Source organism: Panulirus ornatus, chromosome 16, assembly GCF_036320965.1.
Source record: "Panulirus ornatus isolate Po-2019 chromosome 16, ASM3632096v1, whole genome shotgun sequence".
In the NCBI taxonomy this organism is placed as follows: domain Eukaryota; kingdom Metazoa; phylum Arthropoda; class Malacostraca; order Decapoda; family Palinuridae; genus Panulirus; species Panulirus ornatus.
Genome location: NC_092239.1, coordinates 8,058,550 through 8,085,039, shown reverse-complemented (window position 1 = coordinate 8,085,039; position 26,490 = coordinate 8,058,550). Strand labels below are relative to the sequence as shown.

General features: G+C 37.1%; 1 protein-coding gene across 4 annotated transcripts; it reads left to right on the top strand.

The window, feature by feature from the left end:
* Window positions 1-1,438: 1,438 nt before the first annotated feature.
* Window positions 1,439-26,049, top strand: LOC139754119 (TBC1 domain family member 25). Of its 4 annotated transcripts, none has more exons than XM_071671217.1 (11): window positions 1,439-1,457; window positions 1,691-1,805; window positions 6,434-6,543; window positions 8,759-8,857; window positions 9,589-9,742; window positions 10,632-10,825; window positions 12,796-12,934; window positions 15,506-15,639; window positions 18,363-18,600; window positions 18,911-19,054; window positions 24,747-26,049. In XM_071671217.1, the coding sequence occupies exons 2-11, from the start codon at window positions 1,743-1,745 to the stop codon at window positions 25,842-25,844; spliced, it is 2,373 nt and encodes a 790-aa protein (XP_071527318.1). In that variant the 5' UTR covers window positions 1,439-1,457; window positions 1,691-1,742; the 3' UTR covers window positions 25,845-26,049. The 4 variants fall into 4 exon arrangements, with proteins under 4 accessions (XP_071527318.1, XP_071527317.1, XP_071527320.1 ...); XM_071671219.1 differs by lacking the exon at window positions 1,439-1,457 and adding an exon at window positions 2,145-2,220 and having other exon boundaries at window positions 1,485-1,805; XM_071671216.1 differs by lacking the exon at window positions 1,439-1,457 and having other exon boundaries at window positions 1,484-1,805.
* The last annotated feature ends 441 nt before the right edge of the window (window positions 26,050-26,490 follow it).

The following is a 26,490-nucleotide window of genomic DNA, read 5'->3' as shown; positions in this document are numbered from 1 at the left end:
CTACATTCCTTTCTACCTAAATGCTTCTCCCGCATCTGCAATGTAGTGTCGGGTACAAACGAACATCCTTTAAACACTTGCAGTTTCTACCTCTCATATATAATGTAAAGAAACCAGAGCCCCATAAACTATTTCGGTATATCCCATGAAATGCTTCATATCCCAAGTGCAGCCCAATAACACGTCGGCATCCATATACCACTTGCATATAATTCTATGCCAAACGCGCCTCCCACCCTTCTGAATGTTTGGGATATTTTGAAGGTAGAGGTTCACCATCAGAAGCAACATAAGGAGTAGCACCAGGATCAAGAGCAGCTGCACTGTTAGGATCAAAACCAGCACCAATCAGAAATTGCGACAGCTTGAAAATAACAACCTCAAACTGTTAGGTTTTTCCAAAGAGCTTAAAATCATGAATTCATTTACGAATGGTACTTCTGATACTTACACCATCATTTGATGTGAAGCATAACATGAACATTTTAAGTGAACTGTCGGGTTTCCGGGAAGAGCTACATTCTAAGCGAACTGGTTGTAAATTTGGCGGCCCCCCAAACGAATCCTGCGCAAATGCCTCTCCATTCACTAAGCGGCTCGATGGGCTGGACGTTCAGTGCGTGAGGAGTGTGATGCAGCAGTTTCAAAAGGAGTGGCAATAGTAGGAAGGTTGTATGATGGAACCACGATGTCCCAAAAATGCTACAGGAAGATTGTATAAATGTTTCGCAATACATGTTAAACATTTGTAACGAAGAGATTTTATAAGGTCGTGGCAAGCTTTCTGAAACATCAAAATTCGATTCCGACGTGATTTTACAACTGTGCCACAACCACCAACAACGCTGTGTCTACTTGGTCAGAAAATAAAACTGTTGGCAGGAAATATCTATGGTCAACTGACATTAAAAATGCTACAGATTTATCGAACACGATGATTTCGAGTAATGAACTGAGCATCATAATGTCAAACTACTAAGTAAAGCCTTAAAGGTAATCATTAATTTCTATACTAAAACGTGTGTAAAGATGAATATTTGTAGTCCTGTAACTACAAAAGTACACTTAACCTATGAATTTTGAAACTGGAACCTGACCTACACCTTCCAAACATGTTTGAGCTTTAGAAACTTTGAAATATATTCTCTCCTCATGACTAGACAGAATTTGTTGTGCTTCCTTTACGCATACTACATCTACATATTTTTTTTTTTTACCCTGAAACGTTGACAAATGTTTTGTGGCCTTGTACTAAAAATACAAAGCAGACATTTTTGGCAAAAGAACCACAAAGTACAGGAATACCTACAGAAAGAGACTCGAAGAGTGAGGAAGTTCACCTGATAATCACTCAAACAATAATTTTTTTTCTATCTTGTTTTTGTAGCTTACAGCTGAAAAAAAATATATTTAAGTCCGCGAACACTAAAAAGGTTTTTTCTTCGCGACCTCTAAAGGTAAACGTTAAAGCAAGTATGTTAGCAACACAACAATATATTTTCCTTCAGCTTTATATCCAAAATTTGCTTGCAACTTCGGCTACTTTAAAAGTAAATTATCTATTTAAAAAATCTGTCGATAATTCATAATCTTAATATCATAATTTATATTCTATCATCGTATATTAGGATCGCTTTTACTTTCCTTCTTGTTTGTACGGTTTGTGTGGCTGTCAAATGGATGCTGTCAGCTGTTATGGGTAACTACGATCGCACGGGCAGAATAATCGATTAATTTAAGAAATGGCAACTGCCGTTACGACAGCGACCCCATCAAGGGATGCAGTGAGAATTAAAGTCATTCAGGTAAGCATATAGTAGAATTTTTTTCTTCTGAAATGATCGTGTCATTGTGAAGGCTGGAACGGTAGGAACTCCTGTTTTCATAAGCACAACCCTCCCGTTTACAATTGCATTACTTTAAGTTGCCTAACTAAATCTGGATTATAAGATACATTAAAGATGAAAATTACTCAAGGATGATGTTATTACTGGAGCTAAAGAGGTTAATTTTTTCATACATTGTCACTGATGTCAAAAGGAATAAATATCTACTGGAATGTCATTGCTATCAAAAAGAATAAATATCTACTGTAAACAGTGTTATCTTTGGTAGTTATTGAGTAACACTTATGAATTCTGCAGAGGAGGGCAGTATGTGGAAGGTGAGGAAAAAATCAGGGCTTTGATGATCAAAAAGAACTGAAGCAAACTAACCTAGGTAAGGTTGGAATTTGGTTTGGTTTGTAATTTATCAATTTTAACGTATCGAAACAAGCCTTAGATATTAGGTAAATTTGCTCAATGATGCTTGTCTAGTATTTATAGAATCGAGTAAGAATTACAGAGTATGATTTGGAGTAATATAGTTCATCATGCTTTATTAGATAAGGTGATAGTGGCAAAGTTATGAATATCAGTAAAATACAGGGTTGATATGTGTAAAATCATGTGAAACTCTTGTACAGAAAATCAACAAAACTACTGCAAACCTCACCTAACCTCCCAAGAAATTGAGATTTACCTTCTGTTCAGTGTTCTATTAAAAATGTGCCAGCTGCATCCAATATTAAACATTCCATTGATAAATCAAGCAGCCAGTTATGTCACTATCCAGCCTCCCTACAAGCAGCCATTCCATGCCGTCTCCAGCAGCAAACTAACAGTAATACTGTACATTTTTCCTATACATCTCATCTGATTGGGGTGGGGAGGGAGGTCATGACATTTTTATAAGTTCTGTTGATTACTTAGGAGTTGAAAAAAAAATACAAACGTGTTAAAATTGAAGGGGACATGGAGAAGGAGTATACCAAATTGGAGATGGAAGGATGGAGTGACAAGATTCTTAGTGCTTGGGGCCTAAACATTCAATACAAGAGGGCAAGACGCTCCCACGGAATATAGTGAATGGACCAATGTGGCATTCAGACGGCCACAATAATGTCAATGGATTGAAACATGGCATATGAAGCAGCTGTAGGAACCACAGAAAGGTGCATGGGGCTGTGTTTGTACTACATTACATATGACAAGTAGAGAATGGAGCAAATGAGGCCTTTAATAAGAGAGCAAATAAGGCCTTTTCTTCTGTTCCTGGTGCTACCTTGCTAATGCAGAAAACGGGAAAGTATGAAAAAATATTTATCTATACATTAATTACCCCATATTTTCTCTAATGTACACAAGCCTACTACTTTCACCTTGTTAAATATGATGGAATAAATCATAGTGCTCCATATCATACTCCATAACTCATTGCATTCTTCAAATACTTATAGAGTTCCACAGTAAATTAAAATAACTTAATAATTTACCAGTCTAGCCCTGCATCAAAATAAGTTTCAGAAAATGGTTATTTATGTTTTAGATGCAATTTAAGTTTTTGCGTTTACGGAAATACTTCCAGAGCATGATTTAGAGAATTATAGTGATACTTACTATGGTGACTGTAGTAGACCAGGGAAAATATGGGTTTAATTACAGCTAAAAAACATTTGTATAATATTCAAAACCCAATGAAAATCTCATTTTACTTTCTTAGTAGTCATGGTTAACCTTAATTTCCAGTAGTCAAATCAAAATATGCAGTTCCACTCATGAAAATGCATCACCAACTGGATGTCAATGTACAGAAGACACAGATTGATCACCATCAGAAGATCTACTTTTACATTAATTAAAAAACCTCATACCTTCCTCAATCTACTTATTGGTAACACCTCTCACTTTACTGTATTTGAATCTGTTCAGTGGAACATAATGCTTCAATTGATGTTCTGCAGGTATTTCGCTTATCACTATGAATTGTGTAAACCACTCAGAACACATGTAGCCATTTCTCAAAGTTAGTTTCCATGAGGAGCCAAACAGGTGAATTACCAATCATTCATCATCCAAAGCTAGTTGTATGTCTAAACTGGTAACTTACAGTACCTTTGGTTTCTTCGGTTTAATACTTTGCAACCTAGTGGAAGTTAGCATAAATTAGGGTAACAAAGCATGTTGCTAACATATTCAAGTTAATGGGGGACAAAGAACTCTTCTTGTAGGTTGACTATGTCTGAGAATATGTATGGAACTGCACATGTACATTGTGTTTACTGGTATTGCAATGTGAAAGCAAATGTACTAGTTGCTGTCACTATGCTATGAAGGAGTACATTTCAGCAGGTAAAGTTCTTATTAGAAACCGGTTAACCTAAGGCTTGTTGTCTAATGCTCTGAGCATTACTATCTGGACATGTGATATTAAAGAACCATGATGAAAAAAATCTAACATATATCATGGCCACGCAGAAATTTTAAGACTTGAAACATATCTTTTCTCGACCTTTGTCCTTTAGGGTTTGGATTCCTAAAAGTTTCATGCTTTCATATTCTAAATGAATGTTGTCTGAAGCCATCTTCATACCTCTGTGTTGAACTCTCTAAGGAATCTGTCTTTTTACAAATGTGAGGACCAGCTCTGGCCCATAGGTAAAGTCCACTTTAACTTAGCATCAGTATTAGCTTTGGTTATTTAGTAATTTTGTTTTGAAAAGCTTGCACAGTGTTCTGATAATGTGATAAACAGCTGCAGAGCATGATATGGAGCATTATTTTTTAAACAGTTTCAAATAAGGAAAAACTAATGAGGGCTATGTATATCAGGGAAAATGTGGTATTGATTAATGTAAAAGTTGGTAAAATTACCAGTAAAAATTGACCTAACCTATAAAAACCTCACCTAGTGACCAAAATATAAAGCAGAAAAATACCAACAATGAATGGGTATGCTGCTGGGGTTCACATTGCCATGCAATCCATTGCTTATTTGTTTAAATTCAGTGTCATTTTCCCAGTGGTCAGTCATGGGTTTCACTGGTATATTTCAATGATAATGAATACTAATTTAAATGGTGACTATCAAGGAGCTTAGGTGGGGTTTTCATTGGGTCTGTTGATTTTTCACATGTTTTATTACCAGAAGCAATTTTTACATCAACCTTTTACAGTGGCAATGATAATATCCACTGTACAGTGTAAATGCAGAATATTCTCAAATATTTTGAAAAAAAAATCTCTCCTTGAGGTTTTGATCATCATTAACCAGAAATTTTTCTGAACTCATGATGTACTAAACCAAGTCTCTCCTGGTATTCTTCACATAAGCCTCTTTCCAAGCTTACTTACTTTTATCATCCTCTTCTCATCCATATCATTTCCATTTTTCCTAAAGCCTCTACAAACCTTCACTCACTCTCACCCCAAGCAAGTAATGATCAGACATTTTACCAGCTGCCTCTCTCTCTACACATTCACATCCAAGAAGTTCTCTTTCGCATGCCTATAAGTATATAATCCTGTTATACCTGCTACCCATAACCCCTACTCACTTACGTATACTTATGTACGTCTCCCTTTTTAAATCGGGAATTACCAGTCACTAGTCCTTTTACAGCACCCAACTCACAAGCTGTTCATCACTATTATCCAGATCATTGGGTACCCCATGCTGCCCCCTAGTTATACCCTTGACAGCCACATTACCTACTCTTGCAGTCAAATTATCCATCACTATGGGTGCATTAAAGTTGCTGACACATTCATTCAATTCTTCCCCAAATAGATGCCTTTCTTCCTTCCATGTGCTGCATGGATGCAAGGATGAGTAAGGAGATAGTGACTGGGAGGGTATGCATGCATGTCTGAGGTGGAGGTAACAAGAAGTGGGAGAGTGAATTGAAAGCTGGAATGATGTAAAGAAAGATGCTTTGGGTTACTGAGGTCTGAACATACACGAGGGTGTGAGGGACGCATGAGATAGAATAAGTTGGATTATTATGGTATACAGGGAATGACATGCTGTTAATGGTCAAGGGAAACCACAGAGAAGTCTGTGGGGCATGGTAGTGGATGGGGGAGGGGCTCTGGTTTTAGTGCATGGTACATTACAGATTGAAAGTGGATGCACTCAAATAAGGCCATTCTTTGTCTGTTTCTTGCAATACCTAACTGCATGGGAAACAATGAACTAGTATGAAAAAACAGCTGAAAAGCATAAAAATATTATGAGATTTTCATTTTAATGACTCTTTGCAAGCATTACCAAGGGAGACATTAATGGCTTGCCTTTTCTCTTAGTGATGGTTTTTTCCTATGGCCACATATATTGTAAACGAGCTGACTATTACTGGACACAGTGTTGCCTGAAAGTAGTATGATAACCAAGACCTCAAACTTAATCATGTGCAATTTATTTGTATTTTTGCCTTTATTGATTCAAGCTATATTTCTTATATGTAACAAGTGTTCTATATTCCTGATCGTAATGTATTAGTCCCATGCTGTTAAATTATCAATATTTGCATGATGGAGAAATTGATTATGATACTGAACAGTTTTACAAATCACAAATGTTGTATATACTTATGATTTCCTTACATTTACAGCACAGCCACTGTGAAGTTGACTCCCAGTGCTGTCGCTTTAGTGTGGACCCGGAACTTACTGGCTATGAGGTTTTGAGAAATCTAATTGCTAGAGCCTTTGATCTAAAAGGGTAAGGACATAACTTTGACAGCTTTCTTGTTATGGGATATTGTACTGTGGGCTGTTTTGATAACTGTTTCTTTCCCTACTCCTTGAAGCTTTGGAACTCTTCATCCCATTGTCTTTCCCAATAACTATGACCTGGCTTTTATCAATAGACAGGTTTTACACCTCCTCCAAAATTCTTAAATATTTCTCATCTTTTCTTTTGTCCACCCTTTAACCCACTATATTTCAATAAGGTCTAGCCTTGTTGCAGACTTCTGTCAATGACCAGAGCTTCTATTGTCAAAAAAAAAGAAAAAAATCTTTACATAAATTTGCATTTGCTCCTGATTCTTTTTTCAATACATAAATTTGGTTTTGCTTCTGATTATTTTTTTTCAAATTGTGACATGACGGGAAAAAGTATAAATTGTTGATGACTACAGTATACTTCCTTAGCTGATTGGCACTGAAATAAAATTTTCAAACTTGTCACAATTTTCTGACCTCTATGAAAGTAGTCAGAATAAATCATCTCCACTGTTCATCATTAGAGACTACTCAGAACATTGGGAACAGAGCAACCACTCAGATAGCAACTCGCAAAACCCCATCAACTCCAGCACAAGCAACATCACAGGACACACAAGCTCACTTTTCATATACAAACCATTCTTTTCCACAGAACCCTTATAACAAATAATCATCTTGCACTTGAACATTGGCATCAAGATTATAAAAAAAACTCAATCAATTCAGAGAACAGAGCACATCATGTTCACATAGCCCTTATTCAAGGAACCACACACCCAGATCTTCCCTCCCACCTTTTTAGAACTTTACAACTTTAAGAAACAACAGACAATAACAAGAAGGTGGACTGATACCACTTGTCCACCAAACCATACCTTTCCTCAACACCAATAAAACCACAAAACAGCTCATAGACATCACCACCACCCAAGAAATACAATCTATAAAAAATATAGCTTCATAGCACCAGCTGCAAAAAAATGAACATATACATACCTTACCCCCCTCTATATGCCCCCCCCCCAAGATTCATTCCCCAACTGCATAAATTTGCCAGGATGTCAAGCACCTTGCTCTGTGGGGATATCTAAGCCCATCATTCCTTTAAGCTCAACACACGTACACCCATGATCCTTGAGGATAACTACCCGTAAACTGACTGTAGCTTCTCGATACTCTCAACCTATGCAACCAGACTCCCAACCCAATACTCTCAACCTATGCAACCAGACTCCCAACCCACTACTTCCAGCAGCCAACCTCACCAGCACTAGACCCTTCCCACCTACACCACAATGCAAATGAAAAGTCACCCTCATCAAGGCTTCATCACTGTCACTTGATGAAAGGAAGTACAGTCTTGTGAATGAACTTCTTGCTTCATGGGGTTCTATCTTTTCTCTTCTTTTGAGTGTAGGCAGCCTGGAATGTCTTCATCTCCAAAGTTGGAATTCCCCATGGAACACTTCAATCTCCAACCCTCTTCAGATAGCTCTGTGACCATCCAATACCTCCCACAGGCCACACTGTGAAAGGCCTCTCATATGCAGACAAACCCATGGTCACAAAACAACATCTACTTTACAACCACAAACACTCAGCATTTGGACAATCAAACAAAATACTTCCAATATGCCCTCACTTCACTATTTTATCGGATTATGCCTGCCAGAAGTTACACCATGTGTAAAAAGTCACCTTTGGTAAGACTTTATCAGGATCAGTTGATAAAACTGAGTAAAGTCTCAGCAGTGAAGTCCTTACTTCAAATGAGTCCAAAATGTCCTTGTTCCTGAGTGTAGCATACGCTTGGAGCTGCAGAATCCTCTAAAAGAGATTTTGGGGTTCTGGGATTGAAGAAGTCGAATTTTGCACTATGCAAGGATTTTTTAAGGATACGTGTCCTCCTTCCTTTTTTTGTGTCTAAGAGTTTTTGTTGAGAGCTTGGCAGTTTCATGCCTCATTTTCAGTTTTTCAGTTGTTTTTGGGAAGAGCGTTGGGTCTGAGAATGATAACCTTATGTACTCTTTGCATGCTTTTAAAGGCTGGCTTTAAAAAACAGATGGTAAGATGAGTACTTATTGGAATGCTTGTTTATTTGTGTCAGGATCCACTTCTTTTATATAACAAGACTATGTAACATTCGCTCCTTCAAAACTGTTATCCAAGTAGAGAAATCAGTCTCTAACCAAAACCACTTTTCTCAGGGAGTTCCAGACATGCTACTTAGCTCGTGATGATCGGTTTCCAGAAGCTTGTTGGGTCCCTCTTCTGTCAGATTTTGATTTGGAGATGGCTTTTGTTAAGTAAGTATTTACAGTCAAGATCAGTTGTGTATTTAGATAAAAGAGGCTATATAGCAGCAGTTTTTCCTGACTCACTCAAGACAAAATGCCTCATTTAGTCTTAGTACTTTATGACAAATCTGTTCATATACTTATCCAAACTTTCAAAAATATTTGGAATGATTTAATCAGACTATTATTATTGTTGATTTGATCAAAGATCTTTAGCTGTTGCAAAAATTGCTTTTGATTAATATGAATTTTGTTGTTGCTGAAATAACATGATTTGAGGTCAAATTTTTTCAGGGAAATGGTGAATGGTTAATATTTTAACCTTAATATTTACAGTGTACAATGATAAGCCAGCAATGTTATAAAGTGTTAAATGAAAAAAAAATCTTGTACTTACTTGTGATTTAAAAAAGTTATTTTCTAATTGTGTAACCATAGTTTGGAGCTCTCTGAGGCATGACCAAGAAGCAGGTCACCACATCAATTTCTGGTACTCTAGTCATGATGGCACAATCTCACACAGTAGCTGGTAATTCTGTAGGAGACAGGGCTGGCCTTCATCCTGGTTCCTATATAGTGGGAAACAAGATGTATCAGTATTGGATGAAGACATAGCAAAGCAGCTGCTAGGTTGCTCACCCTCTACATTAAACAGACCAAATAAAGAAACTAGAGGATAAGATTACTAATACTGGCAGGGATAAGTCTGTTGTTTAATATTTTCTAACTTGTGTCAACAGATCTGCTGACCCATATCTGTTAGTGAAGGTGGAGCTATCTTCATCTAATGGTACTTGGGATGCTGTTACCAACATGGATATTCCTAAACTTTCTCTGCCTGATCTTCCAAAAAACAACTATTCTGCTAAGCTCCCAGGAATTTTTAAGGAAAAGGTACTATAAAAATGTACATATGCATACATTGTTTACATACACTTTCAGAACACTGAGATATTAATTTCAGTTGATGTAATTGTGTACTAAATTGATTTAACAGACCTAACTATTTCCTGATGTATGTAACTTCTTTTCCATCATTACATACTTGTTTGCTATTTTCCATGTTCACAAGGTAGCTCCATGATTACATGACTGGGCCTTAAATGAAACATCCTCAATCTGTTCCTTCTTTTGAAAAATAATAATACAGGAAGGAAGCACTTCCAGCCTTCGTTTCCCTCCCTCTGTAGTTACTTTCTATGATTGACCCCAGGACCCCTTTAACTTGGCTCCTATAGCTTCAAGGCTGCACACATTTCAATCTCTTCCTACATGCCAAACCACCCATTACCTCCAGCAAACCACAAACAACGTGAAGGTTCTCTTATTGCAGATGATGTCAATCACATTACAACCCCTAGGTTCTCTTATATATAGATGATGTCACAATCACATTCCAACCCCTCTAAAACCACAGTAGCAACAACAAACATACAGCTCATTATACAATCACAATAGGAACATCAACTCACTCAGAGCAGAATGACTTCATAGAAGTTTTCAGTCACGCGGCTTTTCTTTTAACTTCAGCAAATACGAAAGTATAACTGAATAAGCAGAACTGGAAACTTGAAGATAAATGATATTTTATTTCATTTAGAAGTGCTTTTGAAATGCAGAATTTTGAGTTGGATGATGAAATAAAATATTATCAAAAGTAGATAATTATTGTAGTTAGTGAAACTGGTTAGTAGCACTTATCTCACAGTTGATTAGAATATACCATGTATCAGTACAGTCACACTGATTGCAGAAAGTTAATACAAAGTCTTTCCAAAAACAGATGGAGAAAACATTATCAATTGTTCAGAAGGCATTAAGTTGGAATGAAGAAGGTGATGAAACATCTTTTCGAGCACCAAGACCCCCTCTCACAGATTCAGAGTTCCAACAGATGCTAAATCGAGTAGGTCAGCTGTCCAACCCAAAAGAATTACGTCTTTGTGTTTACTTAGGAGGTTTGGAGCCCTCTCTCAGGTAAGACATTTGATTATTATTCTTATATGGTACATATGCTGTCTGACTTACCATATATGCTGGTTAAACAAAACAATCACAGTAGAGCCATGTGGGTAGGATATCTCGCCAATATTACCACTTGTACACATATGCATGTTTTAGCATCAGCGGATAAACAAATCCACATGAATTTACAAATCAAATAAGAAACAAAGAATATATATGTTTTGACCTTATGGAAACCCAGTCTTAGGGGACTTCAGCCTAATGCACATTAAATGAACATAGACAAGAAACAAAGTTGTAGTTGAAACTGCTGACATTTGGAAGCAGCTTGGATGAACAGGTGCAAAAAAATTAACAAAACCAACCAAAAGAATCTGATGTGAGTGAAAATATGTTTGGGTGATAGCCGTTTGGGAAAAACATGCATAACAATGTACATGTACAGTACTCAGTAATTTCAGTTTCAGCGTAAACAGATAAAGTGGGAGGATGTGATCACTGAGATGTCTGCAACACATTGGGAAACCCTGCTGAGTTCCAAAACAGAAGACGAGTGAGTTAATGACATGACCACTTTGGTACTTCGAAGATGTAACAGACATATACGAGTGGGAACAAGAACACAAAAAGTCTAGGGTTGGAATAGAAAGTCGAGCACTACATTGGTGAAAAAAGGATTGCAGACCTACTAAAGAATACATGGCTCACCTAGCAAAGGAAAGAAAACCCATCAAAAAAACTTATCAAGTTAATTATTGGATATAAACCATAAACATAAAGCACAGGAAAACAGAGAAGAGGAAAGAGCCACAAATGTGATAAGAAATAACCCGAAATACTTTTACTCATATTCAGAATGCAAATTGAGGACCACAAACTTCATTGCTGCTTTACAAAACAAAAGGCACTTTTACAGGTGACTGCCAATGAGCGAGAGTCTTATAAAACAGTTTAACTTGGTATTCAAGAAGTCAAAAACAAACCTGAAGATAAATAACTGAACAAACTTCTTGAATAATAAAGATCCCAAAGGTATGCATAGTAAATATCACCACCTAAACAAAAGATTTTGAAAGAGCCACTGGGAGCATACCCATGCAATCTGGCCCAGGCCACCTAGACTTGTGAAACTTATTCTTCAGGAAGAAATGAAAATCACCTCTTTTACATACACTAAATATCCTCTGGAGAAAAAAATCTAGATTTTACCATCAACCCTGAGTGTTTAAAATTCTACAAAAGTGTAAGCAAAGGGTGGGAAGATCTTTGCACTTACAGTTGCTTGACCGCTATGATAAGATTGTTGAAGCTCTGTAAAACAAACATAATGCTGACATAATTTACGTAGACTTTGTAAAATCATTTGATAAATGTGACAGTGGTGTCCCAACACATAACATGTGAAATAAGTGAATAACTAGAAAAACTGGGAGATGCTTACACAGCTTTTTAATTAACAGATCACAACATGTATTTGTCAAGCTTGCCATCTCCATTGCCTCTAAAGTATAAAGCTCCTAAGGAACTGTACTTGCACCCCTCCTATTCCTCATTCTTTTATCTGATCCTAAGCATGCATGAACCAATTTTATATCATGATACAAAAATAAGCAGAAACTACACCAAAACAGGATGCTGAAAAGATTCAGAGACGGAAATCAAGTCTGCTACTTGGCCACTAAGAACATATTTATCAGAAAATCTTTAATGTCTTTTCCCTCTGTTCCTGCTATTTGAAAGATGTGTTTCAGTAGCAGAGGAATTCCATCCACTCTCACTTCCCCACTGACATCCCTTTTAACCCTTAAGCTGCAGTGTTACCACTTTGGTTCACTGTACAGCCTATGACATGCCATGAGACTAGGAAAGATTTTGGTGGCAATGTTTTGACTTCCCAGTTTGTCTCTCTTGCTATTAATATACTAATGTTCATCTTAACTTTGATGTATCTGTCTCTCCTGACTTGCCCTATTTCTTAACAGAAAAGTGGTTTGGAAACACTTGCTGAATGTATACCCTGAAGGCCTAACTGGGCGAGAACGGTTAGAATACATGAAAGAAAAAACAAAGGAATATGAAGCATTGAGAGCAGTGTGGCAAGAACATCTCCAAAATGATCAGGTAAAAACTTTTCCAGCTGTTAAGCACCTCTCATTCTGTTCTTCCATCACAAACCGATTCATACTTTATCTGTGTAGGGATGGTATGGGGTGACTATTACCAGCAGGTGCACCTTCTGATAGGCTGTTTTTTTTTTACCCCCAACTAAGGTGATACCCATAGTTAATCAGTTGGTGAAGATTCAGAACATATGACATCAATCAGTGTTCTCAGTCATTTGGAGAGAAAATTTTTTCTCTAGTGTGCTTTGAGCTCATATTTTTGTGAAAATTGTGGACAAAGCTAATTTTTCTTGCCCAAGAGGGTGTCACTTAATAAAGTTGGAAAATAGTGTAATGTTTGCCTGGATTGAAATTTTAAGTTCTACAAATCTCACAGACAAATGCCTATAACTGGTTGAGTGATAGACATCATAAATACCATACAATGGCAAAGTCAAGCAGCCTAAAAGAATAGTTATCTGGTACATGGCTAACTCCTTCATAATTAATGTCCATAAGTTTTTTTATATATTGCTTTGGTTACCTTCCAATGAATTCTGTCTGACAGTAACATGATAAGCCACAGGTAACACACCAGCCACCTCTTTAGTTTGTCTTTAAAGGTTAATATATCAACATGGAGAAGCAGACCTTTCCTTATGTAAAGTGGAGAAATTTTTTTCTAGCAGACTGCGATCAGTACATTAAATTGTCCAGGCTTACATGAAGACTTCAGACTAGTTTCTTATGTAAGTTCATTTGCTTCAAAACCTCCATAAGCATAAAACGTGAGAGGCTATAAATAAATCAGTTATCCAATCTTTGTATGTTCCATAAACTGTTGGCAGTTTGATTTTTGTTCTCTTGTGATTGCAAAGCTGATATTATGGAGGACTCTAATACCTGTGCAACTCTGTTATCTTTGGATTACGTACAAGAATAAACCCATACTTAAGTCTGAAACATTTTTTTGTGGTTAAGTCGTGATTCAGTTCATGTCTTCTACTATATACATTGGCCTTGGGTTAGTTCAATAGAGACATTTGGTTATTAGCACAGGAAACTGGTTTCCCAGTTTCTCCCTGCTATGCTCACATAAAATACAAATGATAACTGTGATGCCTTTTGTTTCTAGTGATCACCCAAGTATCAGATGTAAATGCATAGTCGTCTGCTGTGATGAATGCAATTGTCTTGATATTTTGTCAGCCTCAAGGGAAGGAGGCATTGGGCTTAGCAAATCAGTTTTGTATCTTTGCAATGCAATTTTCAGGTAATTTCATAGTTATCATTAAAACAAGAGTTATGAAGAATATGACTGTTTACTTGTAGATGAGAGGTGGTTGAAAATCACCTTTGTGAAAATCATTACTTTTTTCCCCAATTAAATATTACAGGTTAGAGTTTCTTGAGCATATGCTGTGAGATCAGAATAATGTAAAATAATGCTTTGTTTGGCATTAAGCAGAATTAGTGAAACATATAAGCATTATCTAAAAATGTTCTAAGGTTGACAGACCTTTCCATACTTTCATCTTCCTCTCTGAATTTTCAATCTGTACCATATTTTTCGTCAATGTTTTATCAAATAATGGGAGGGTAGGTGGAGCGTGGCTCATGAGCTAAATACTCTTTATGGGTACCATGGTTGGATGGAGAATGGCTGTGGCTGCCTTCTAATGCCAACAACAGTTAACTGAGCCACTTTGTGGTTTGATTAGTAGATTGGTTAATGCTGAGCATGTGGTGGCTAGCCCTTGAGGAAGAGATGGTTTGATTTCCCAGTTCACAGGGACTGTTCTGTCTGTTACTGAGACAAGTTATGGGCATAGTCTCATTGTGAGAACTGTGCTCAAGCACAGACAAAAGCATTTGTACTTCAGAGATTCTTTCATAACCACATGTTACATGGAATGTCTACTGTATGCATCTTGCTGTGTATCTTTGTGCACCATAGATATACTTAATTTACAGAGTATGAATATTGTTCAGCTCTGCTCATCATTAGCTTTTATGGAAAATATCTGCAATGGAACAAAGTACTTTTGTTTATTCCAGAATATTTTGTTGAATACTGGAACTGGTTTCAGCTCATAATTTGTTAGTGTCATCCTGGGACATAAATGCTTAGCTGTGCTGTTCTTTTTGGGTGGGTGTCTCAATTGATTCTTTAGAATATTGTTTTTTCAAGTGCTTTCATGGAATGAGGATGATTGAACTTTACTAATTATAGTAGCTTGCTGTATAACAAAACAAAAAATAAATAAATTATTAATAATGATGCTTGTTTTTTCATGCTTTTTTTCATGAAGGTTTACTAACATTTTTTTTCACTAATGCTTAATGGATTTGACAGAAATGTCACATGTAATTGCTGCTTTAGTAATTGGTTTTAAATTTTATTGTTACTTTGTTGACATAATATGTAGGGTTGTAGCAAATCTTACATAGTTAACATGCTTTATTGATATGCTTATACTAAAAGCTGTGGAACATGTATGCATAAGTAACAGTTGAAGTTATGTTTGAGCACTAATAAATTAATTGAAAGTAATGCATGATTTGAGTGCTGAGCTCTGCCTTCATGCAGCAGGTCAGTGAGGAAGTGAAGTACGTGACAAACATGGTTCGTAAGGATGTCTTGCGCACTGATCGACATCACCCCTACTTTAGTGGCCCTGATGACAACAGTAACGTTCAGAGTCTGTATAACATATTAACCACGTAAGTCATATCAGAGTTCATCAAATATCACATGGAGAAACTCTATAATTTCATGTAGTGTAATTCATGCAAATGTTTTTACTGAGATTAGATGGAAAGGCAAGGTAATGTATGTAAGGTATTATTGTTATATGGTCAAGAAGAATTGAAAAGAAGAAACCTGCGATGATAAACAGTTTTGTGTGTAAAAGGAAGACAGAAACAATTTAGAAAGGCATTTAGAATAAGTTTTACATGGTTATGGATCACACTGGAATTATGTTTGTAGTGGTTTATACTCAGGAAAACAGAAGAAAAGTACTAAGAATAGTTTCATAAAAATCATTCGGTGAAGAACTTATGATCTTAATGTTCCTGGCTTATTTGTGAAAGTTTTTAAAATATTTATCTGTACTTCATTAACTTATGACTGGTTATATTTGATGAGTAAGAGCTTCTGAAAGTATGGGAGCTGTTGTCAAGAGTGATCTGAATATGGAAATAGGAAGAAGTGATACAGTTTGTAACTTTAAGAGCTATAAGAGTATTGGGATTGTGAATGAATATAATATTTGTATGACAAATACAGTACTTTTCAAATTATACTTCACTCATACACAGAAAGGCATTAAATTATCTTGCAAACCCAATAGTCTTTTCTTATGTCAATGTTTTTTTTTTTTGTAGGTCACTGTGGATACATAGTCTTTTCTTGTGTTCCTTAGGTCACTAAGGAAATATTTTCCCTTTACCTTCCTGCCCTAGGAAACCCTTCCATGGAGCTTCCAGTGCTTAGGAAGCCAGCCACATCCATTGGGCTAGAGCATGGTGAGGTTGTGTGTGTGTGAGGCGAGTGCAGAACACTTTGGGAGTAAAGTGCTCAATATCTTCAATGTGGCATTTGCATCCTGGGTATGAGGAGTCCTGAGATTTGTTGAATTGATGTTTTTAATGTTGTAGAGATGAATGGTGTCCAGATCACTGGCAGAAAATTGTTACTTATAAACATCCTGGAAATGTGTTTCCATTTGGGTATATGTGTGATGGTGTGGTGTTTAAGACTGAACGGGGTGGGCAGATGTTTAGTGCTTGTCGTGTCATTTCAGCATGTATATTTTGCCAGTGCTGTATGTGTTGGGGCCAAAGGGATTTCTGAATATAGGATATTGAAGTGTGAAGAGCGAAAGCATTTTTATTTCTCTTTAGGGGTTGACAATTAGTGGTTTGGATGGGAAGGCTCTTGTGCTTTGATAAAGAATTGAGTGCATTCTCAAGAGATAATCAAGCCACCAAAATGGCACGTTAGCCCTTAATGCCTTTTTAACAGTATTCCACCCCAACAAACAGTGACAGTCAAACACAGCTAAACAATGTGGATGGTAATTTCATCAAATAACTGTTGAAGATAAATATGTAAGGTATTTTGAACTTGATAGCTGTTTGCTTGTTTTCTTGAGATTTATCTATTTGAAATATATTATTACAGAGGATCTAGGTGATGGTATAAACAAGTAGTTAAGCATCTGCTGAAAGCACAAAAATTTAGTAGATCCTTGCAGATATTCCTTGTATTCAGTGTTAAATGCACTGATTTCAAAAAAACTGCAATTAGATTTGTAGCAGAATGCAGGTAATAAAAGTCAAAATATATTTCTTAGTCAATGCTTTCATCCCACTCTTACATATTTTTTATGCCCAAATCTCTTTCCTGCCTTTGCAGAGAATTGTTATAAACTGACAAATATCAGAGCTCTCAAATTAAATGTACTTAGAACCTACTGTCCACAGCTAAGCCTAACAAACTACTTCATGGTTTACCTTGATCACTTCATATGCCCTGGTTCACCCCATTCGGAATGCATGACCCCTAAAATATACCATATCACTTTAATTCTCTCTATTCAGTGCATGCTTATTGCTCTTTTTAATGTTCAGGCCCTGATATTTCAAAGCTTACTTTATTCCATACCTTTATAGAAAATGAGTTAAATGTCAATAGAAAACAGAAGTATAGATTATGAGATACCGTACTTCTCAACCTGAAAAGCATGCCATCACTGATGTTGAAGTAATCAAGAATGATGTAATAACAACAATAGATGAATTAAGAAAATTTGATACCAAAACCAGATGAAATTCAAGCACTTCCCAAAACATATGTTGTGAAAACAAATCATCGACACTAAAGATGAGAGAGAGCCTAGATGACACTGCCATAGCTAAAATTTAGAAAATGGCACGTCACTGATACAAAAGGGAGGATTAAAGCCTCTACTAAAACAGCATACACTGAACACACTCATGGGACTCACCCACCCTGCTAATCCTTCACCCTCTTGCACCTTTCTTCCACGACCCTACTAATGCCTCTGCTGAATGATCAGCACATTGACTTCAAAGCCATACCATGGCCATGCAAGTAATGTTAACTCAATAGTTTGTACATATCCAAGATGGGTATGATTGGAGTATGTTTTGCTTGCTCATGCCAAATCAGTCTCAATATAGGAAAGTAATTTGGGTAAATGTTTTTAAGTGTGACTCATATTTTTTATAACAAAAATTTTAAGGTGTATGCACAAATTAATCATCTCTTGAAAAGTTTTCATTATGACAGTAGAATTTCCTCTATTAGATCTTGAAATTTATATTGTATAATTTAATTTCCAAATAGTGTACTAAATACATGAATCAATGAAAAAATTTTCTGTTCACAGTTTTGTTATATTTTTTCTTTGAATCAGATATGCACTGAATCATCCATCAGTTGGATACTGTCAGGGCATGAGTGACTTAGCCTCTCCACTGTTAGTGACAATGCGTGATGAAGCACAGGCATATGTTTGCTTCTGTGCACTTATGACTCGGGTTCACTCCAACTTTCATATTGATGGTGATGCCATGACCCTCAAGTTCCAACATCTAACTGAAGCTCTTATCTTCTATGATATAGAATACTTTTCATATCTTCAGCTTCATCAGGTTGGTATTTTCTGATGATTTCTTTTTACAAGTTGTATATAATGTATGTAAGTCACAGTCAGGAACACTAATCACTACACCATGGGAGTTCATAATTGTGGAGTTTCCTAATAAGCAGTCTTTTCTCCAATCCTCATCAATCTCTTCCTACATAATGACCCATTTGCTCTGGCAAACATAATGTGAAGGTCCTTTCACATGCAAACAACCCCACAATCACATCACAACATCCTGGCACCACAGCAGCAACAACAAACAAGCAGCTTTGCATTACAGTAGGAACAATAGCTCATCCATTACCTTTTTACAGGCTGATGATCTTCTCTTTTGCTACCGCTGGTTATTGTTGGAATTGAAGCGTGAATTTGCCTTTGATGATGCTCTTCACATGTTGGAAGTACTCTGGAGCTCTCTGTCACCAAATCCTCCAAAGGAATCTTTGCCACTGTTTGAGGTTAGAGATGATAATGAGATTTTCTTCTAATAATCATATGAAATATATATTCTTTATATTATTATATATAGAACTGGGTGCTTGTGTGGCAGGGATGTACTTTCATGTGTGGAATTAATTATCTGTAGATGAGGAAATTGTACTTTCTCATGATTCTAGTATAACTGTTCTATCCATATTCTCTTTTAGGAAGAAGTTTTACACTCTTTGTCCCCCAATCTCTTTAATCTCATAGTTCCAGTCTCACTGGATCATATTACATTCTATCAGCATGCTAATACACATCCAAACCTTGTATTCATTAAACTAAACTGAAAGAAGGCTTCCAGTCTTCTATAAAGCTTCATTATTTTTTCTCTATGCATACAAAATGGGTTTTATCAATGTTTTATTATAGCATCATGCACTTAACTCATATCCATACAATTGAATTGATCTGTTAACAGCCATTCATAAATTTGCCAAGAAAACACAAGTCTTTCACCACAGTGGCCTATTTAAGTGCAGGTAAGGGAGGGATTAGTGTATGTGATTCTAGCAGGTCCATTAGGTAAATAGGCCTGACAAAGGAGTAAAATGTTAAATAGACTGTAAATGGAATAGCAGTTGACAGAAAATATAATTGCAGAAAAAGATATATCAATAGATTCCTAGTGTATCCATGAGGATTCATCTCCTTTGACCATCAAAAAACATGAGACTTGTAGGAGCTCATTCACAGTGACTTGACGACCAGGCCCATGATGTCATGACATGGCATGGAGGCAGGAAGCAGCTCACTGCTACCATTCTTTACTTTTTCACTCTGGAACTCCTTGATTGGACTTGGTTGTGCAGCATCTTCACTTTTTCTTGCCTTTTCATCAGAGATGAATATAATCTTTTATCAGTGATGACATAAATCGTAAGTACTTTGTTGTATTTAAGATCTAGATGTTATCGGTGTCAGTTACCTTAATGTAGCTATGACTTAAGACTTGGTTTTGATGGTCAGCCATATTTTTTATTATTCTATCTATTTATCTATATCTTCAGCCATATTTTTTATTATTCTATCTATTTATCTATATCTCCAATGCCTGCTCCCAACTGGAACTCCCTCAAGGGGATGGTGACAGCAATAGTGTCTCCATAACTACTGAACTCCTGTGCTGCTTCTTAGTCTTTAGTGCCTAACCCTTAACAGGCCACTGGCAGAGAGCATCTCTAGCACAGTGTTTGCAGAGGCTCCTACCTCATGTTCCTACCAACTTCTTCTCCGTAATGCCCAAACCTAATTTTTTTTTCATTTTATTCATGTTTTGCATTTCTATAGTTCATTATAGAATTTCAGTACAGAAGGGGTCCCTGTACGATTGTCTGTTCAACAATGTTTCACTCTACCATTCTTTATCAATTAGGGAACATATTTACTGAAAACTCTACCATTCTCTATCAATTAGGGAACATATTTACTGAAAGTCACAAAGTTCTCATATTAATTTGCTAGAGTTCCAAAATTGTGACACAAAGTCAAGACTTACAGCTAAAATCACCAGTCTTCAGTCAAAGAGTCCCAGCAAGTAAAGAGAGGAAGCCTTGTACAAATAAGAAATCAAATGATATGTTTTGAACTGTTTAGATCCTGTTGAATGAGCGATGGGTATTTAGAGAACACTTGGTTATGATTCACAGCTGTGAGAACAATACAAGGTAATGACAGAAGGAACGTCAGGCTTTTCAGCTTAACAAAGCAGCAGTAGCTGTTTTCAGCGAGTTAATCCTTAGGGCGACAACTGTTTCAAAGTGGCTAAAATTATTAGTTGTTCTATTAGTCTTAGACAAAAGGAAAGGCTGGGTGGATTATTTCTATCTGGAATACTTGAAAGAATTCAACAGTGTAGCATATGGGAAGCTGATTAAAATGCTGGATCACAGGTCAAGAATAGAAGATTATTTCAGTGGAAGAGAACAAAGGATATCTATCAGAGATGCCTTCTCCAGATGAGTCAAGGTGACCAAGGATTCTATCTTTGTACCATTACTCTTCTTCATCAATGTAGATGTCTTGCCTGAAGGTATGGACTGATACCTGAAAATATTTGCAGATGATGCAAAGGTCGTTAAAAAAGTAAAAAGTGGGGAGGACTGCATCAACTTACAATGGAACCTTAACATGTTAGACTACAAAGTTGATCGATACATATATGATGAAATTCAGTTTGGCAGATATAACAGGGATGGGACAAAATAAAAGAAGGGCATGATATGATTATTATCTAGCAGGAAATAAACTTCAAGATTCTGCATGAGAGAAGAGGTTGGGAACCGAGATGTGGAGAAGCATTTTTTTATACAGCATCTAAGTGGTGGATGAATATAAGAAACTGAATAAGGATGTGGTAAAGGTGGACAGCGTATGAAAACTTAAAATGTTGTATGAAAATAGAGAATGGTCAAGAGATGGGGGGCCCCAAGAGTGTAAAACTTCCTATATTTCTATAGATTTCAGTAGGTGCTTTCCCTTAGTCTGCTGCTTATATAAACCACTATGTCATCCTGTTTAATTGTCTCTCTGTCTGCCCTGAATGTTTCATATCCTTCTAGACCTGCTTCTCTCTGAATTATATCATTCTTCAATGTTTATGTCATGTGATTAGTAGTATATTCCTTTCTTTTATGCATTCATTAAGACGGTTTTGCCTTTAGAATTCTCAGCGATTAACCCTTAGAGTGTGGCTGGCATCATTTGATGTTCTAGGAAACAGCGGCAAACATCATTTCATGTTCTAACATTTTCTGCATCAGATGATTGTCATATGATTAGTAGTATTATCCATGACAGCTCAAGAGTGGATGTAGGCAAAAAGGGGCATTTCTTCACCTATTGCTGGTGCTACCTTACGGCCATTTCTTCACCTGCTGCTGGTGCTACCTTACTAACTTGGAAATTGCAAATATTTACAAACCAAAAAAATCATAACTGCTAATACTCATATCATTGATTATTGTTATAATAATAATAATAATAATAATAATAATAATAATAATTTATTTATTTATTTTGCTTTGTCGCTGTCTCCCGCGCCTGCGAGGTAGCGCAAGGAAACAGACAAAAGACTGGCCCAACCCACCCACATACACATGTATATACATACACGTCCACACACGCAAATATACATATATATACGTATACATATAGCGCAAGGAAACAGAAGAAAGAAATGGCCCAACCCACCCCCATACACATGCCTTGATTCAATCCACTGACAGCACGTCAACCCCGGTATACCACATCGCTCCAATTCACTCTATTCTTTGCCCTCCTTTCACCCTCCTGCATGTTCAGGCCCCAATCACACAAAATCTTTTTCACTCCATCTTTCCACCTCCAATTTGGTCTCCCTCTTCTCCTCGTTCCCTCCACCTCCGACCCATATATCCTCTTGGTCAATCTTTCCTCACTCATTCTCTCCATGTGACCGAACCATTTCAAAAAACCCTCTTCTGCTCTCTCAACCACGCTCTTTTTATTTCCACACATCTCTCTTACCCTTACGTTACTTACTCGATCAAACCACCTCACCACACATTGTCCTCAAACATCTCATTTCCAGCACATCCATCCTCCTGCGCACAACTCTATCCATAGTCCACGCCTCGCAACCATACAACATTGCTGGAACCACTATTCCTTCAAACATACTCATTTTTGCTTTCCAAGATAATGTTCTCGACTTCCACACATTCTTCAAGGCTCCCAGAATTTTTGCCCCCTCCCCCACCCTATGATCCACTTCCGCTTCCATGGTTCCATCCGCTGCCAGATCCACTCCCAGATATCTAAAACACTTCACTTCCTCCAGTTTTTCTCCATTCAAACTCACCTCCCAATTGAACTGACCCTCAACCCTACTGTACCTAATAACCTTGCTCTTATTCACATTTACTCTTAACTTTCTTCTTTCACACACTTTACCAAACTCAGTCACCAGCTTCTGCAGTTTCTCACATGAATCAGCCACCAGCGCTGTATCATCAGCGAACAACAACTGACTCACTTCCCAAGCTCTCTCATCCCCAACAGACTTCATACTTGCCCCTCTTTCCAAAACTCTTGCATTTACCTCCCTAACAACCCCATCCATAAACAAATTAAACAACCATGGAGACATCACACACCCCTGCCGCAAACCTACATTCACTGAGAACCAATCACTTTCCTCTCTTCCTACACGTACACATGCCTTACATCCTCGATAAAAACTTTTCACTGCTTCTAACAACTTGCCTCCCACACCATATATTCTTAATACCTTCCACAGAGCATCTCTATCAACTCTATCATATGCCTTCTCCAGATCCATAAATGCTACATACAAATCCATATATATATATATATATATATATATATATATATATATATATACGTTGAGATGTATAGGTATGTATATTTGCGTGTGTGGACGTGTATGTATATACATGTGTATGTGGGTGGGTTGGGCTATTCTTTCGTGTATATATATATATATATATACACACACACACAGACATATATACACATGTACATAATTCATACCATCTGCCTTTGTTCATTCCCATCACCACTCCGCCACACATGAAATAACAACCCCTCCTCCTGCATGTGCATGAGGTAGCGCTAGGAAAAGACAACAAAGGCCACATTCGTTCACACTCAATCTCTAGCTGTCATGTATAATGCTCCCTCCTTTTTTCTTGACACACCCTTTTAGTCAGTCTCTCTTATCTCATCCTCTCATATAACCAAATCATTTCAGCATAACCTCTTCAGCTTTCTCAACCATACTTTTAACACCACCAAACCTTGCTTAGTTTCCTGAATAGTTATTCATTATATTCTTAGGAGAAATAAGAAACATGCATAGAACAGCAACAGAAACATTTGAGAAATGTTGACCTGTGGTTGAAATTAGTCCTAGATGAGCCCAGAATAGATGATTAGCTAATGCAGATGGCAGCAGAGAGGAACAGGTAAAACATGGTGAGCACTATCTGCTAACCTAACCATTTTGTCGATATCTCCTTGTAGGTATCATGCCATTTCATTTCTTACTCAGTCATTGTTCCTTACAGTGCATTGGGTTCTCAAGCACTTGATATCCAATACATCCACACTATTTTGTATTTTTTTCACATGTACAGCATAGTCAGAACTATACACATCTTTGCCATCAGAGACAATGACCTCTATTTTCACACTCTTCAATATACCCAGGACCTGTGCCCCCTTACCCACCCTGTGATTCACTTCAGCTCCCATTATTCCATCTGCTGCCATACCACATCTGGTATCAAAGACTCCCCACTCCCTTCAGGTTCTGTGATAAACCTCAGTACTTGATTTTTGTTCCTTATTTGTGGAAAGTACTACTGGAGGAGAGGATCTCCAACCTCCTTGCTCCCATCCCACTGAGTCACCTTCTTCAACACATGGGAGATACATGAGCGGTATTCTTTCACCCCTTATCCCCAGGGAAAAGTAGTTTTTTTATTATCTTTAGTATTACTGTAATTATTACTGTTTCTTTGGGCAACCTGGCCCAACCAATCTAGCCTAGTTAAGACCTTAATATCTGTAATAATGATCTACTGTGTAATCATTTCTTTCTCAGATTGTAATGTGATGTCACTTGTTTCCAGAATGTTTAATAGTGTGAGCTCTGAATTTCAGGTACCATTTAACCCAGTTAAAGAGGAAAAAACTACTGTTCCGCCACCCACGCCAAGGGAGAATCATTATGCCAATGTTTGTGCCCTTAGACGACAGCGTTCTAGTGTATCAAATAGAAGTGCTGAGTGCCTTGCAGCCATCCTCAGTAGGCGGGCAGCCAGTGTGGACTTAGAAGGATCTGAAGCTAGTGCAGGTGGGAAGAAACTCAATCGGACGTGGTCCCAGCCAATAGATACTTCTCGTGTAAGAACACGAGTACCAAGTGGGGAAACTGCCATGAATGTGGATAGAATAAGAGAAGAAAATACTTCACCAGAAGACAGTCCAACAAGGAATGTTAGGAAGATCAGAAATCTTAAAGAATTCCAACTTTTGACTAAAAATAAAGATTCTGATAGTGAGAGTAATCCAGCCTCACCATTTAAAGACAGGATGGTTTCTCCCAGTAGAAAAAAAGGCGAGAATGTTAAATCAGTACGTGATTCTGGTGAAACTACAAAGAACAAATCTCGAAGGTGTTTTTCAGATTCTGATGCAGATGTGGGTGTGCCTGTATATTCTGATGGTGGGGAGGTAGATGTCTGGCAGAACCCTGTAGCCACACTATCACCAGAGACTGATCAGCATTTGCAAATTATATGTCAGGAGGAACAACCTACCACAGTTCATCAGGTAACACTAAAAACCAATGGTGAACAGAAGCAATCAGAACTGGGAGGTGAGAGCGAAACTACCATGACAGCTAGTGTCAATTCTTGTGAAGAAGTAACAGAGGTCAGTGGCTGGCAGGTAACTGTGAGTGCTGGTGGATCTCCACAAGTTCCAACAATGCCTCCTCCAGAGGAGTTTGGTGGAGGCAACCCATTTCTCATGTTTCTGTGCCTCACCCTTCTCCTGCAACACCGTCAGCACATAATGCTAAACAAAATGGATCACAATGAGCTGGCTATGCACTTTGATAAGATGGTTCGACAGCATAATGTAAATAAGGTACTGGCTCAGGCCCGACGTATGTTTGAGACCTACCTCAAGTTGGACTTTTCTAAGGCGCGTTCAAAAAACACTCCCCCAAATTCTACAAGTGATCAATCTTGTTAATGTGTTTAATATCCTCCAACATTATTGTTTGACTGAACATAACAGTTTAGTGCTGAAGAAGGTTGGGTTTTTAAAAATGTATCCATGGTCCATTGTAAATGAATAATATGGATTTTTATTTGGGAAACACAGGTGTTCATATTAAGAAGTGTACTAAGTAAAAAAAATTTTGAAGTAATAAAAGTTTCATGAAGAATATAAGAAATATTTTTATAAAAGTCATTTTTAGAATCTTGTTTGGTATTTGACTGTTCCATCATTTGTGTAAAAAAAAATTTTAAGATAAAAATGTCACCATATGATACTCCCAATCCTACAGTGATCTCAGTAGTCTAAAAACAACATTAACAATAGCTGCAGTACCACTTGTGATATGTTTACCTTTCATGATTATGGGAATTATTGCAATATGAAACCACATACTTCCTTTATGGACCTCTTGGAAGTTGTAATCACATTCTTTAAAATTTTCTGTCAACCTTTTTGGAAAATGTTTAGTCACAATATATAACAGATATACAAACACTGCATATGCACTTAATCAGATAAATGGTCAACAATTTTACTAAATCCATCCCTTGGTTAACCTTCACATTCTTGGGTATGATGACTAAATCACCATCACCATAGGAGCTGAAACAGCCCC